The sequence below is a fragment of the Coturnix japonica genome, chromosome 11 (genome assembly GCF_001577835.2).
Source record: "Coturnix japonica isolate 7356 chromosome 11, Coturnix japonica 2.1, whole genome shotgun sequence".
Taxonomy (NCBI): domain Eukaryota; kingdom Metazoa; phylum Chordata; class Aves; order Galliformes; family Phasianidae; genus Coturnix; species Coturnix japonica.
In genome coordinates this window covers 7127170-7142194 of record NC_029526.1, presented here as the reverse complement: position 1 = coordinate 7142194, position 15025 = coordinate 7127170, and the positions used below count along the sequence as shown (strand labels likewise).

General features: G+C 43.2%; 1 protein-coding gene and 1 long non-coding RNA gene across 2 annotated transcripts in view; one reads left to right on the top strand and one right to left on the bottom strand.

The window, feature by feature from the left end:
- The window catches only part of LOC107319307, a 32594-nt gene extending 26133 nt beyond the window's left edge, over nt 1–6461 (bottom strand). Inside the window, exon 1 of the long non-coding RNA XR_001557730.2 lies at nt 970–6461. This is a non-coding gene — a long non-coding RNA (uncharacterized LOC107319307). The remainder of the gene's footprint in view (nt 1–969) is intronic.
- A 2076-nt stretch (nt 6462–8537) lies between these two features.
- Nucleotides 8538–14691, top strand: LOC107319304 (protein C19orf12 homolog). The gene is made up of 3 exons (XM_015874020.2): nt 8538–8696; nt 11921–12097; nt 13640–14691. Exons 2-3 carry the CDS (start codon nt 11938–11940, stop codon nt 13903–13905), a joined length of 426 nt encoding a protein of 141 aa, XP_015729506.1. The 5' UTR covers nt 8538–8696; nt 11921–11937; the 3' UTR covers nt 13906–14691.
- Nucleotides 14692–15025: the final 334 nt, after the last annotated feature.

Genomic DNA, 15025 nt, shown 5'->3' with positions numbered 1-15025 from the left:
TGCATCGATGCTAATCAATGTTAATTATGGTAGTGGGGCTTGTGATGTACTCATTATAAGAGCCATCCTATTTTTCTGTGCTTGTACAGTCTGTAACACAATAGAGCCCTGATTGGGGTTCCCTAGATGCTACAAATAGTAATACAAATTGTTGTTATAATGAATATGCGGTTCACGGTGCAAGACTACCCAACCCAGTTCATACAGCCTACTGAAGCATCACATGGTGACTGTTTGCTGTTACCACTCACTATGGCATACTGGATGTGTCTTGACAGCTGGGGCCTCTGCTCAGTAGCCCATTTAAGCTTTTGTTCATGTTTAAATAGGTGCTTGATTTTAACTTGCACTGATGCCTGTGGTTGGTGTAAATATATACTGAAGTTAAGCACCTACTTTAAAATTCTCCTAATTCAGGTTCCTTTTTATGCAGTATTCCTTATCCCACTACCACTTGGACTACACCAAGAGCCACTGCAGGATGACATATTAGGGTGTTTATATCCTTCCCAGGTCAGCAGTTAGATGCAAGCACTGGGGGATGCTTCTTCCCAGAGCAGAGCAGCCAGCTGAGTGTAGCTGTGGGTGGGCACCTACCTGCTGCTGGGCCCAAGGGAGCTGGCAAGCTGGTGGCTGCAGTCACCATCCCTGCCACATACTCTATGCTGGCATCCCTATACCAAGCTGGTATCTGACAGATGCAGTCTCCTGTGTTGGATTGGGTTCAGCTGGGCTGTCAGCCTTGCTGGAAACTCCAAATCTATTGTTTATACACATTACTTAATTTAAATAATCACTATCCAGCCCTTGACTCTGCAGCCCCAGGCTCTAGTCTCTCAAATTCCAGTGAATTGGATGCATAATCAACAAAAATAGAGTGGTGTGGTTAGATCAGTATCCACAGGTTGTATAGCTAGAAAGATTATCAAGTTAGAAAGGGAAAATAGGAAACAAATGGAAAACACTCACCTATGTAGGCTCACAGGAAAAACTCCAAGAGAAGCAATCTCCAGAAAGAGATCCTTCCCTTATGGCAGTCAGCCCTTAAATGGGGTCTAGGAGAGGTGCTAAAATGCTTTCACCTGTGCTCGCAGGGCTGACTCAGTGCTCACCTCAGGTGATCAATCAGAGGTTCAGGCTGTGATTCAACAGTTCCCATACAATTGGAATAGCTTCATAAATCTTTATCAAAGGGACGTTCCACATACTCTCATTCTTGTTACTTTTTTTTATTTTAAAGGTATATTGGTTCTAGTCCCATTTTTTTCAGCTTGCACGGGACTGTGTGCCTGGATGTTAGTTACCTGTCTGCACATTGGCCTCCACTTGTCTGACTCCCATCAGTTCTCTGTTGTGTACAGCAGTATGTTTCCAAGCTTGCATGACAAAAATGTTTTAGATTGTTCATGTCTTTTGTTGCCTCTCTTGAGTGTAGGCTTTTAAAGAATTTTGAGTTGCTTCTGTGTTTGGAATTAATTTAAAATAGTTAATATAGCAGCTATATTTTTCCCTATCAACTGTGCTTTACTGAAATTTCATGATCTACAGCACACCCTAGTGATGTCTGGGAATCATGAAGATAGGCTGAGTTAATTTTACTTTCTCTGTGTTAATAGAAAACTTAGAACTCCACATAAGCCAAGACCATGAAAGTAAAAATGTCTTCACATCCAAGAAGGGAAGAGATTTAAATTCCTTGCTTTATAAAACAAAAACAGCCCTATAAATTGAGACCACGGTATATTCTTCTGTGAAGAGGAAATCTATATAGTGAGTTCCTTTGGATTTCAGTCTGAAGCATAGCACACAGTATTAAAACAGACCATGCGGGATAGCAGATCCAGTTGTATAAGAAGAGAGGAGAATACTTGTTGAGATTTTCTTTTAGAGAAAGCATGGAGGGAGCAAACAGGTATAAATACAAACAGCATGAAGGAAACCTGCGGGCAGCCTGTATGGGTTGGAAGTCTGAATGACCTTTTAGTGTCATATGATGAAAACATTAAAAATTACACTAGATATTCAGTTGCTCCTTTTGCAGATGGTTAGGTCGTGGGTCGTCAGATGATGGTATCTATATTTAGTTTTCAGTGACTAACAGGTTCCAGATGATCCTGCAGAGGAATGTACACCTACTTGACTTGTATGGCAACCTTGCACTCGCCTTCTTCTGATCTGTATTTCAATCATCTGATTTCTTTATAGTTGTCTGTATGCAAAGAATGATAAGGGTTCTGAATTGGCTTCTTGTTGACTCTGACAGCATGTGAGGAGAAAGCAGGGCTGAAACGGACTCTGAGAAAGAAGTCGAGAAGTATTTATCAGAAGTGAAATCAAACTGGTGGTGTATGGATAACACTGAATGAAAGTGAAAACAATGTGAATATCACAGATGGAGAGCGTAGGCCTTTTATGTTCCTGGCTATTGAAGTTAAACCTCATATGGATTGTCCAAGAGGCACTGGATGCCTGTAGGCGAGATTCAGTTCTTATTTTCTTGAAGGGTCACTGAAAACTTGACCACTGCAAAGTACCACATTCCAGTATCCTTGACCAGCTTGCAGCTCCAGCTTGGCTCCATGGGAATAGCTAATCCTCTATCTCTGTTACATCACCAGAGCATTAATTGCCTATGTAAGGCAAGGCTAAAGGTGGGGTCATTTCTGGCTCACGCATGCATGAGAAATCTGTAGTATTTTGGGGAGAAGAGACAAGTTTAATCTCAAAGGCCTCTGCATTTCACTCTTGTCAGGTAATCCAAACAATAATGGAAATGAGTATTTTGTTTTATGTAAATAAAAACAAAAAGTTTCCAATAATTTATGGTATTTATTTAAATGACATGCAAATTACTTTGTGAAACTTAGGGGGGAAAGCAGCACTACTGAAACAGCACAATTGTTTCCAAGAATGCCTCGCATTCATTTCAAATCCACATACAATATTTCATTCATGCTTAATTATTTCCCCAATGCTAGTCTAAGCATTACTAGTTCCCTTTGTCTTTTTGCTTTTGCATGCAGTGTGATTAGCAGAACTGCTTGTGCTCTACCAACTCTTGCACATATGGGGTTTAGCCTCATTGTTCGAGGGGTGGAGCAACAAGCAATACGAACACTCATGCTGCCAAATTTGGCACACGTGAGCCCTCCAAAGTATACAGATATCACCCGTTTCATTTAAATCCCTGTCCATATTTTGCATTGCTACCATAACGGCAACTCCATTGTCTGGGTGTATTATTCGAAGCAGCTTTTCTCCCATTGTTTGTGTACTGTAATCCTTGAGGTTTCTGTAGTCATCGTGAGCAGCTTACTTGAAAGAAATCACTTAGCTCTCACAGATCACTCTCTGAACCTGCTGGCAAAGGAACAGGCCATGACTAAAGCATGGGACCTGTGATCTTTCTGAAGAAAATCTCTTCAGTAGAGTTTATAATTTGTTGCTTTCATGGGGCTGTTCTCAGGGTTTGGACTCAGTGTTATCTTTCGTCCCCCGTGGATTTTTTCTACAAGGCATGATGGGAATGTAAGCTGAATTAAAGAAAAAGGGAATAACACTAGCTGTGGATGTGTACCCTAACAACATTTTACACACGTTTCAACTGCTGGCAAAGAGAGACATCTACTGTTTGACAGAAATTAAGGATAGTGGCTTATTGTAATTGCAGTGAAATCTTAGCCTTTTATTCCTCCATGGTATAGAGACTGGCACATCCTGCTGTGAGTCTTTTCAACAGACTCTGGAGAACTTAATGCTTGTCTGCTTAGGGCAGAATAAAAGATTCCCTGGAACTTATCGCAGAACAGGGGCTGCTCAGTTCTTTCTAGTGTTCACTCATCTGTGTGGTCAGTGTTCCCTACTCCAATGGCACTTGGATCTCATGGTTGTATATGTGCACACTGTTACAGGTAAAGCAGCCTGCCATAAGCCCTTCTTTATAAATTACGCTCATTACAGGTTTTGAATGCATACAGTTTCCTCCTGAAATAGCTATCTGTTGGATTTTTAAGTCTGAAAATCCCATTATAACCTGATTGAATATTTCCAGTGGCTTCTGGAAGCTTTGAATCTGGTCCATCATTGCACAGAGTGATTCTAATTCACCTTTCCTTCATTCTGCCTCCAGCAAGTGGTACGAGTAAATGAGGCAGTGCAGTCTGTGCCTGTTGGCCTCCTCCCTTCCCTCTGTACCACCTCGGTGAATCTGAGCATCCCTCTACCTGCAAATTGTCAGAATTCAAACCAGAAGGCTAAAGAGAATTGTTCACTGTTCCCAGAACAGGAAGCTATGTAAAAGTCAGACTCTTCCATCACCAGTGATGGTGTGAATTTGGTAGTGGAGTTGGCCACGGATCCATGATTTTGATGGGACTTACAACCAACCCAGTCTTTGTGTCCCCAAAGTGCTGTATATTTGTGGCCAGAATTTTATGTAGCTGAACATTTTCTACTGTCAGGCTCCACAAGCAGTGGACTACAGTACAGATTGCTGAACCTCTGAATTGCACTGAGTGTGGAAATTTCACTGAAATCATTTTAGACATCTTTGAATATCATCCTTTCATCCTTGTTACCAGAGTCCTTTGTTCCTTAATTGAATTTACTGCACACACTTCAGATTGGATTTTGAACTTTGTTTTTTTTGTGCTCTTTAATGAGAGATTCGGAGAAATGTTCTGTGAAAGGGTGATCTGTCAGAGGAGGGAAGTTGTGGTAGGGGGTTCTTTTTTAGTTCTCTGAAAGCCTCACGAGATATTTTATGTAGCATTTTTTACTAGGACTTTCCTTCCACTTCAATGCCGAGATGTGCTACAATATAAACATACAGGCTAATTTCAGGATACGAAACTTTTACATTTAGATTTAAGAATGGCTATCCTGTGCCAGTAAGTACAATTATTGAGTTACGGCTGCTGAGGAAACAAAACACAAAGCATGAATGGTTGTTATCGTGAGCCTAAAGGAGCAGAAGATATGTATGCTCTTTGCAGTTAAGAATATGCTTTAAATATATCTAACAGTGTGCTTGGATAGTGCTAGCTATGAATATACACTATATTCCAAACGACTAGTCTATATTTTTTAGATCATCCTTCAAGAATGAGATGATACAAGGTAACTAATAGTGTTTTGTGACCTTCTATACCAGTAGTCCATCGTTTTGGCATTAAAACTGATTATGGCCAACTTGTCAATTCATCACTTAGGAGCGTGTGCAGAGAGACCAAAGAAGCACCTCTTAAACCAGCAGTAGAATAATTTAGTTCATTCACACTGTTCTTCAAATTCACCCCCTTTCCTACAAGCTGATGAGGCAAACCTCTCTTTGCTTAATGTCACACAAGGTACGTTGAAAGGCTGGGAAGAGACAGATGTTATATAACTTCACTTCATATGCAAAAACCTGTTCTATCGTTTATTTGCATTCAATTAGAAGTCAAACCCTGATGAATATCTAATGTAGGAAATGGGGAAAAGATTTGCCATCAAGCATATGCTTTGCTTGTAGTGGATCTCTAGCCTGCTATTGTGCCTTTCTATAGTGAACTGGGTAAACACTATCATTTTCACTACATTATTTACACCCGTATTTCTGAGGTGAAGAGTATCTGATAAGATTACCTAGTAAGGTAAAAGTTGCTAGGTTATTGATTTTAGGATTTCTTTTACTTATGTCATTACACAGTTCTGCAGAAAGCACGGTTCCTTTTAAACAGCCATTCTGTAGTTGCAGATTTTCCCTTACTGGGAAAGTCTGGCTCTGTTCAAAGGCTTATGAGCTCTAGAATTACTTTCGTATTCATTTTCTTTTACAGTATAGGTTGTGTCTTGCTTTGTGAATTTCACAATTTGCAAGGTAATCCAGAAAACAATATGAGGAACTTGGACATTTTAAATGTGTTGTTTTCAAGAAGGAAAACTTTGAATTATAATGTGAAGCAGAAGTGGCAGACTCTTTCACAACAGACGCTTCTTCCCGTGACCCTTCAGAACACGCATATGGTGGTTTTATAGCATTTAGGGAGAGACAGAGGTATAGAACCCGAGACGTTAAACAGCTGAGCTGAGGGGAGCTGATACAAACATCTTACCCTCTTAAACCTGGCTCTGATTAGAAACCTGTTTTGTTACATCTTCTGTTCCCTTTCTTCTCTGTGACCATTCCCATCACATATTCTGGGAAACACGTGCTTCAAGGGAATCTCAGGCATAGAAAGAAATTTAGAGAAATGGCATCTTCAGCTTTTTTTGGTCCAACAAGATTAAGTGCCTCATCTTAAATCCGCCATGGCTTCCTGTGGATATAAGAGAGATTTCAGATGATTGCATCAGGTATTTGGGACTGTTCCTCCAGCACTGAGCTTGTTCTTGCTGGACACTTCCTTAGACCCTGTACAGAACAGGCTGGAAGCCAGAATGAATCAGTCTGTTGGCAGCAACAGCCAACTTCCAGATGAAATCATTCCTGGCCCCCCTTGGCCTATCTCCCAGTATGTCAAAAGTAGTGAAAATACACAGTGAACCCAGCGCTTTGAGGACATGCTGGACTTGTCTCTAGTTATTTTGGGTTCTGCCATATGCTGGGGAAGGACTAGGAAAGGGAATATTTTTTTCCCTGATTGCTTTCAAGAGTACAAAATTCCTAGTAACCTAAAGAGGAAAAAGGTACAAAACATCCCCATAAAGGAAGTTGAATAATGGATGAATGCTGATAAAGAGACAAAGAGAACTGCTACAAAGGAACAGCATAGTGTGGTGAATACAGAGGCATCCATGGTGGGATCTGAGTTGCAGCAGGACTACCTTGAACTGCTCTCGCTTTACCAATTTCTAGAATTTAAAACACATGTGAATGTTTATCCCATATACTAATTATTTCTTAAGACTAGATGTTGAAATTGGCATAAATACTTGCAAGAACTGGTGATTCCACAATACAGTCCTGTAAGAGAGAATTGAGCCAGCAGAGCTATCCGTTCTTTCACTCGAGATAACTTTATCCCATCTGGCTCACTGTGATTGTGGACCCATAGTTAGGTGGTCGGACAGCCACCAGATGGAGCCAGCTGGGCAGTAAATGTGGGCAGGAGAAACTTGTGTCTGCCTGCTTCACTGTGACTGAAAATAGGACTTCTATAAACACAGTTATTACACCAGACCTCACAGAATGTTTGGTGGACTGTGTGATGTGCTGATTCACGTGTGGAGGCTGATGCCCAGTAAAGAAAACAGGTCCTGGCTAGTAACTACATGCAGGAAGAAATCTGGATCCACGTGATTACAGTGGCCAACTCCCATCAATTTCAGTGCAGTGTGTGTGCAAGCAGCACTTATAGCCTTAGAGGATACATTCAGCACTGTGCTCTCACACTGTCAGTATAGTAACTTTTAGAGGGGAAGAAAGTAGATCTAGTGAGCTGGATGATGTAGCCCTAATAAATTGTTAGTGTTTAACTGCAGTTCTGAGTTAATGACTCTGTTCAGGACAGATTGATAAAAATGCCCTTTTTGATGTTCCTCAAGCTTCATTGCTCTTTGTTTTGCTCCTTGGAAAGCTGCTTACAGCTGGCATTTTGGGGTGTTACTTGTTAAAATGTATGTGGCATTTTGGTTCTTTTCATTTTAGGAATTACATTTGCTTTTTACATCCAAATCATAAAAATCAAAGAGTAGCGATAGACCTGTAACATTTTGAGTTGTTAAACAGAGAGTTGTTTTATGTGATCATATAAAGCACAGGGAGGTTAAAAAGTCCCCAGTGCAACAACAGGAAAGAGACAAAAATTGCAAGCTATGTTTTTCTCATTCTGAGTTTTCATCTCAACAAGGAACTGATGGGGGGGTGGTTTACTTTAAATCAGAGATGAAATAATAATAAAAGTCTTAGTTGACAGGGAAACAAAAGCCTCTCAATAATCCATCTTTGGAAAACAACAGCTTTTTTAACATTAGGCAGCAACTTTTTAAAGGCTGTGCTGGCGTTAAGAAACTGTGTGATATTTCTAGAGCCATATGTGACACAGCTGTTTAGCACTGCTTCAGCTCATCGCTTGTTTCATTACATATGGTGCTATATCAGACCAGCATGCTGCACTTTACTGAACCAATGTCTGAAATAAACACAGATTAAAGGGATGCGGATTTGCTCTCAGGCTGGACCAGGCTCTGAGTACCCGATGTAGCAATAGGTGCTGCAATTCAGTGCAGGCAAATCGGACTAGACGCCCTTTAGTGGTGCCTTCCAACTGTGATTCTGTGATTTAATCGCATTCTGTGGCACAGCACCTTCCTTCCTCTTCTTTCCTATTGGAAAAGGTGGGTCTGGGAGCTCCGAACACCGCAGTGAACGCTGCCGTTCTTAAAATATCCAGAGGGCCTTTGCGGTTCACCCCGGCCGCCGGCTGTGTTCCTTACAGGGGCACAGCGGGGGAATGCTCGCTATTGCCTAACGCAACCCTGGGCTAAGCATTTCGACACGGGCACAGCTGGGCCGAGCCCAACCCCGGCTCTGGAGGCGTGAGCCGGGCCGCCCCCGAGGCCGCGCTGTGCCGGGCCGCAGCTCCCCTCCCTTCCTCCGCCTTCCTCTGAGGGCCGCGCTCCTCCCCCGGTGGCAGCCGCTTCCTGCCCGGCCCGCGGCAGCGTGGCCCCGGGCTGCGGGACGGAGGGGAGCAGCGATCGTACCGGGAGCTCAGGTAGCGGGCGGCCGGGAGGGATAAACGGGAACGAGGGAGGAGCCGCGGCCGGGAGGGGTGAGGGAGGGAAGGGCCGCGCGGGGCCTGCGTCACTCAGCCGGGTGGTCCGTGCCTGCGGGCCGCGATAGGAAGGGGGGCAGTGAGGAACGTTCCAGAGGATGATGGGGGTGGCGGAGCGGGATCCGGGATCGGCCGCTGACAGCCCCGGGAGGGCTCGGCCGGGAGCCGCAGTGCGGGGCTGGGTGGGGCGGGTCGGTGCGCCTGGTGCTGCCGGGCAGATGTGTGCTCCAAAGTGCCGCACCTTGATAGGAATCAAAGAGTATCTGAGCAATTTATCAGTTAAAAGAGATGGGGGGTGGATCGGACTTGTTCTTAATAAGTGAAGCGCTTGCTTTCACTTTAGCCGGCTCCTGCATGCTACTAAAACATGATGCGTCCTGCACCTCTGAGATTGTTTCACAAAATCACACAGAATGACCAGGGTTGGAAGGGACCTCAAGGATCATGTAGTTCCAACCCCCCTGCCTGGCAGGGCCACCAAACATACACCTTTACTACATCAGGTTGCCCAGAGCCAAAAATCCAACAGAGCAACTTGCCATACCAGTGAGTTATGTCAAACCTTCCTTTAACACAGCACTGGGTGCATGGGGATCACTCCGGCAAATATGCCTACCAAGTGGGGCACGCAGCTATATAATAATGGCAAAGGATGTACATTTTCATCACCTTTCCCCCAAATGGGTTACATTGAGTTTCATGGAGCACATACTGTTCCACCCTCTTGCGCATGCTCTCCAAAGTGATGGGAGGGGTCTCTGGGCTCCATCTGGTGGTCCTTGGATGAAGGCTAGTGGTCATCATCGGGAAGGCTCAAAGCTTTCCTCACTGTGAACTTTTAACTACTAGGGGGGTTGCATCATGCTGCAAGAGCAGCTCTGCCCTCCTTATCCTCACAAGATGTTCTGTAGATTTAGCTCAGAAAGCAGTAACTGTGTTTCAGTACTCAGGCTGTTGGTTTAGCCTGAGATCCTGCTAAGGTGGTGCAGGGTGTTCACACATTCATGTCCTCATGGAGAGCAAGAACTGTGTTCTGCAGCAGTTGTCTTCTTATTGCTCATCTTAGTGTCATTCTAAATGGAAAGCAACTTACCTGTTGTTCAGCAAACAAACGCTTATTCTTCTCTTCTTTCAACATCACCATTGCCAAGATCAGTAGGATGGATTGTACCAGTGGGACATTTTGAGCTTTGTTTTCTTAGCTCTCAAGGAAGAACAGAGCGCAGCTGGTTTTTGGTGCTTTGAGGGTGTCACTAACCAGCACACACTGTTACTGCATGCACTGCTGTGTCCGAAGCCTGATAGCAACCCCAAGCAATTACAGTAAATGAAGAACTGCAATGTTTGCTTTAGGCTGGCACGAAGATGAACAAAGCAGCGAGAGGAGGTGGCTGTATGAAGGATTTCCAAGTGTGTATCTCTGGAGCTGTGCAGCATTCCTGGTGCCTTTCCCAAAAAGCACAGTTGTGTTCAGAATGAAACATGCCTGAGTACCATAAAGACAGACATGTCTTGAGTCGGCCATTTTATTTTTATTTCATTTTCACAGTAGATAATTTTGAATGTGAAATGCTTCACTTTCACTTTGCAGTGGGCTACTGGATAGTGTCAGAGTTACCAAGTACAACGATAACTCTGCCTCCTGTGTATCTGTGATTATATTTTTAGTCATGTTACATACTTTGTTTTTCCTTTTTCCAGCAACACCTTCCCTCATTTGTCATACAGAATGAAAGGCATTAAAGGTATTTGTGTAACAAGCAAGCGTGCTCTTGTTCCGTGCTGAGTCCTTTCACCTCTCACACTGAACATATCATGAGCTCTGCTGTTTGAGCTCAGTGTCTGTTTATATTCATGGGTGTTTCTTTGATCTCAGTGCCCCAAATCAATGTTTCATTGGAACTGGGATTTCTTTCACAATATGAGAGGAGGGTATTATTTTTAGTATCTCCATTTGTGTTCCTGACATATAGAATAGTTGGTAAAGAAGAAAGTATCCTTTGGCTGTAATGCAAAGACAAAGTTGCATATTTCACTGCCTGGCAAAGTGAAACACTGTGTTTAATCGGGTCTGCATTTCTTGGAGGTCAGATTTTTACAAATAACCTCTCCTGGATGGCAGGATATGGGTGTCTGGAGAAGCTGAAGTAGTAACCAAAAGTTGTGCTTTTTATTCCTGGCTCAATAACATGCAACTATTGGGTGCAAAAATAGGGGTAGGATCTTTTACAGGGCAGCCTCTTGCCCTGCTCACAGCACTTGCTGTCACCAACTGTACAGAGACACGTACATTCTTTAATATTTAATATGCAGTAATTTCAGTTGGGAAAAGAAAATGCCTTGTAAAGTTGTCAGCTCGTGCCCTGCTGGCTGAGCTTTTCCAAGGGAGCAATCCTACTGTCCTGTCTGATCTGTCCTATTGTTCCTTTTCCACCTCTAACTCCTTCTACAAAAGGGAGTTTTGTTTCTTGTCTGGTTGAAATATCATCCTGCCATTCACACCCTGTGTTTCTGATTCTGTATCTCCGGAGCCTCCCATAGATTCCCAAGCTCAGCTGTCATCTCCAACCCTTTTTGAAGTCTTTCCTTCCTCCTGGCTCTTCCTGCTCACTGTGGACAACCTTTGGTTTAAGCCCCCCAGTCTTCAGCCATCTGAAGCTGGTGTGGAAGTTCTTTAACACAGAAGAAAACGAGGAAAAGAAGTGAGATGTGACAACAAGTAACTAATTCATGGCAGAAACTAGGACAAAGAGAAGATAGGTAGCAGATGTGCAAACTACAGTCTACCAGTTATGTTTGGATGAAGTTCTGCTGGATCTTCATCCTGGAGCTGTACCCAGTGCAGAATAAGGCCAGCAATTGCTTGAGGCAAGGGGAATATACCCCAGAACCGGATGGAAACTTTCTTACATTTCCTCACTGCAGTAATTTGCCCTTCCTCATTCTTCTGAGTTCATCCTAAGTACAGAGTCCTCTGCTCTATTCTATGGTTTCATTTAGGTTCATTGACTATAAGCTCTTTGGTTGCCCAGAGAAAAACTAGAAGTCATTTTTTGTTTTTCCATAGTGACTGCGCATGTGTCTTGTTTGTCTTACCAATTCCAGAGCTGTAAGCAGCAAGATTTCATCTCTGTTGCATTAGTCAGCATAAACATCTTTTTCAGGTCCTTAGCCAGCCAAGATGCCCATCCGTGTGGATCAGATGATGCAACTGCTCTGCCATGTTTCTCAGGAGAAGGGAATGACAGCAGCTGTCAAACACTCTGGTCGAGGAGCGCTCCTGGCAGGTGCAACTGCATTTTTTGGGGGCTTGGTTGGAGGTCCGCCTGGCATCGCTGTAGGTAAGTGTGTTTGCTGTAGGGTAAGACGTGGTTAGCTCGCTGAGCGAAGAAACCAGCAAGTCTACTTAATGGGAGCGAGTGAATCGGCAAGATTTCATTCAACTGAGCTTTAATAATCTGCCATTTTGCATTTCATTCTTTCAGAAGAGTGTTTTTAACAAGTGTTGCGTAATAATGGTGCTCATGGCTGAGCTCAGAGGGTGGTAATTAGCAGTGCAGAGTCCAGTTTGTGACGTGTGACTAACAGCGTTCCCCAGGGGTTGGTGCTGTATCTGGTCTTGTTCCATATCTTCGTCAACAACCTTGGTGAGGGGATAGTGTCCACCCTCAGCAAGTACGCTGATGATACAAAGCTGGGAGGAGTGATTGATGTGCCATAAGGCTGCTCTGCAGAGAAGGACATCGGGGTCCTGGTTGACAGTCGGTTGTCCATGAGCCAGCAGTGTGCCCTGGTGGCCAAGAAGGCCATTGTATCCTGGGGTGCATTAAACAGAGCATGGCCAGCAGGTCAAGGGAGGTCATCCTCCCCCTCTGCTCTGCCTTGGTGAGGCTTCAGCTGGAGTACCGTACCCAGTTCTGGGCTCCCCAGTACAAAAAAGACAGAGCTCTCTTGGAGAGAGTTCAGCAGAGGGCCGCAAAGATGGTGAAGGGGCTGGAGCATCTCCCCTATGAAGAAAGGTTAAGTGAACAGAGACAGGACAAGAGGAAACAGCCATAAACTGGAGCATAGGAAGTTCTGTGCCAATATGCGTAAGAACTTCTTCACAGTAATGGTGACGGAGCACTGGAACAGGCTGCACAGAGAGGCAGTGGAGTCTCCTTCTCTGGAGATATTCAAGACTTGCCTGGATGCCTATCTGTGCAACCAGCTGTGGAGAGCCTGCTTTGGCAAGGGACTCGATGATCTCTAGAGGTCCCTTTCAGCCCCTATAGTTTTGTGATTCTGTGGTAATGACTGTGTTCCTTTTTAGGATGACGGTGACCTCAATGACTTAAAACTCTGAGAACAGGAAACCATACACAGGTTAGAGGTTTAGGCATAGACTCTTCAAAGCCATTTGAACTAGCTGCTATAAGCTGATGAACTTAGACCTGCTGAAGTTTGGTCTTCACAGGTGTAGGAAGCTGCAGCATGCATCTCTACAGAAGCTGTATACTTGGATCATAGTGGGGATCTGTAGTAAAAGATTCTGTGATAATGGTCACTTGCAAGGCGGTTGTTAATGATGCGTTTTCCATAAGCTGGGATTCATATACCATCAGAGCTTGTTGTAAAGAGACCAGTACCACAAGGAACATTGTTTGATTTCTGATTTCAAGTTTGAAACTGTTAGCTTTGATTGTATTGAATTCCTTTGTCAATGGAAAAAGCTGTAAAAACTCTTCTTGGTACTTGATTGTCACTCGTCCAATTGAAAGAAGATAAGCCTTGTTCATTCAGCTGTGCACTGATTTCTAATGAGGAGGGAGACACTATCGATGAATATCTCTCTAGAATTTGGGATCTAACAATAGGGAGTAATATCTCTCTTCATTTTCTAGGAGGAGCGCTTGGTGGACTGCTTGGTGCCTGGATGACCAGTGGACAGTTCAAGCCAGTCCCTCAGATTTTAATGGAGTTGCCTCCTGCCGAGCAGCAGAAACTCTTTGATGAAGCCATTGCAATAGTCAGGAACCTCGACTGGACTGATATGGTTCAGCTGACTGCACTTGTAATGGGAAGCGGTCATCTCCAGCAGCAGCTGGCAGGAGTGGTGGTAAATTACCTCACCAGAGAGCTAAGTGCAGAGATAAAGTATGGGGAGTGAATCTTCCTGGAGTGTGTTTTTAGATTGTAGTGAATTTTACTGACAGTTGTGATTCTTCACTGTATCAATTGTTAGTTACCATTACTAGTTATAAATGTAGGCAGTTACCTTGTTGGGTTGTTTTTTTTTTCCTTTGTTTGTTTTTGTTTTTTTAAAAAAAACAGAAGTTATTATTGGTTTCTTGTATTATCCTGTCATCGCCTTGCTTTGTTATTTGAAGTACTATGTAGCGGGATTGAATTCAAGATCACTGAAAGGAATTCTGGTTCTCTTGCCATAAAATGTAGCACTAGGTAAAGTTTTCAAAGTTGCTATATTTTATTTGGGAGATGTAATCTCGTTTGTTGAAGTGCTTTTAATTTCTTCTGTGTATGGCACGAATATTAAAGTAGCTGAGGCACTTTGAAGAATTTTACCTGGCATCTGAGTCTTACAAGGGAAAGTTGCAAGAAATTATTTCTACTGTGAACTCAAAAACCTCAAACCTTTCTTGATTCTTTGTCACATTTTTATTGTAATTCTTGGGAATTCATTTCTGTAAGAAGTGAAGCCAATACCTGTTTAGGGGAACTTAGAAAAACAGGTAAAATAAAGTCTACAGAATTAGTAGTTCCTGATATCCTAGAACTGGAATGTATGGCAAGGAGTCTTGTTAAAAAAGGGGAGTGAGGGAGAAGGACAAGTCTGACATTTTAATACGATTAGGATAATCATTTTAGCATTTGTTTCTCAATTGATTCTGAACATCTGGCCCTCTGTTTTCATTAAAATATTTGCAAGAAGCATCACAGTGGTCTGTGTTTGGTTTAGAGTGCATAAACTGTTTTAAACATGGAAGATGGGGAAAAGAAGTGAGCTGTGAGAAGTACCTAACTTACAGCAAAAGGTAGAACATAAAGATGATATATAGCAGGTATGTAATCTGCAATCTACCAGGTATGATTGAAGGAGGTTCTACGTGGTCTTTGTCCTGGAGCTGTACCCGAGGCTGAATAAGGCCAGCAGTTCCTTAAGGCAAAGGGAATATACTGTAGAACAGATGGAAACTTTCTTACATTTCTCACTGCTGTAATTTGCCCTTGTGCGTTTTTCCTGAGTTCATCCAAAATACAAAGTCCTC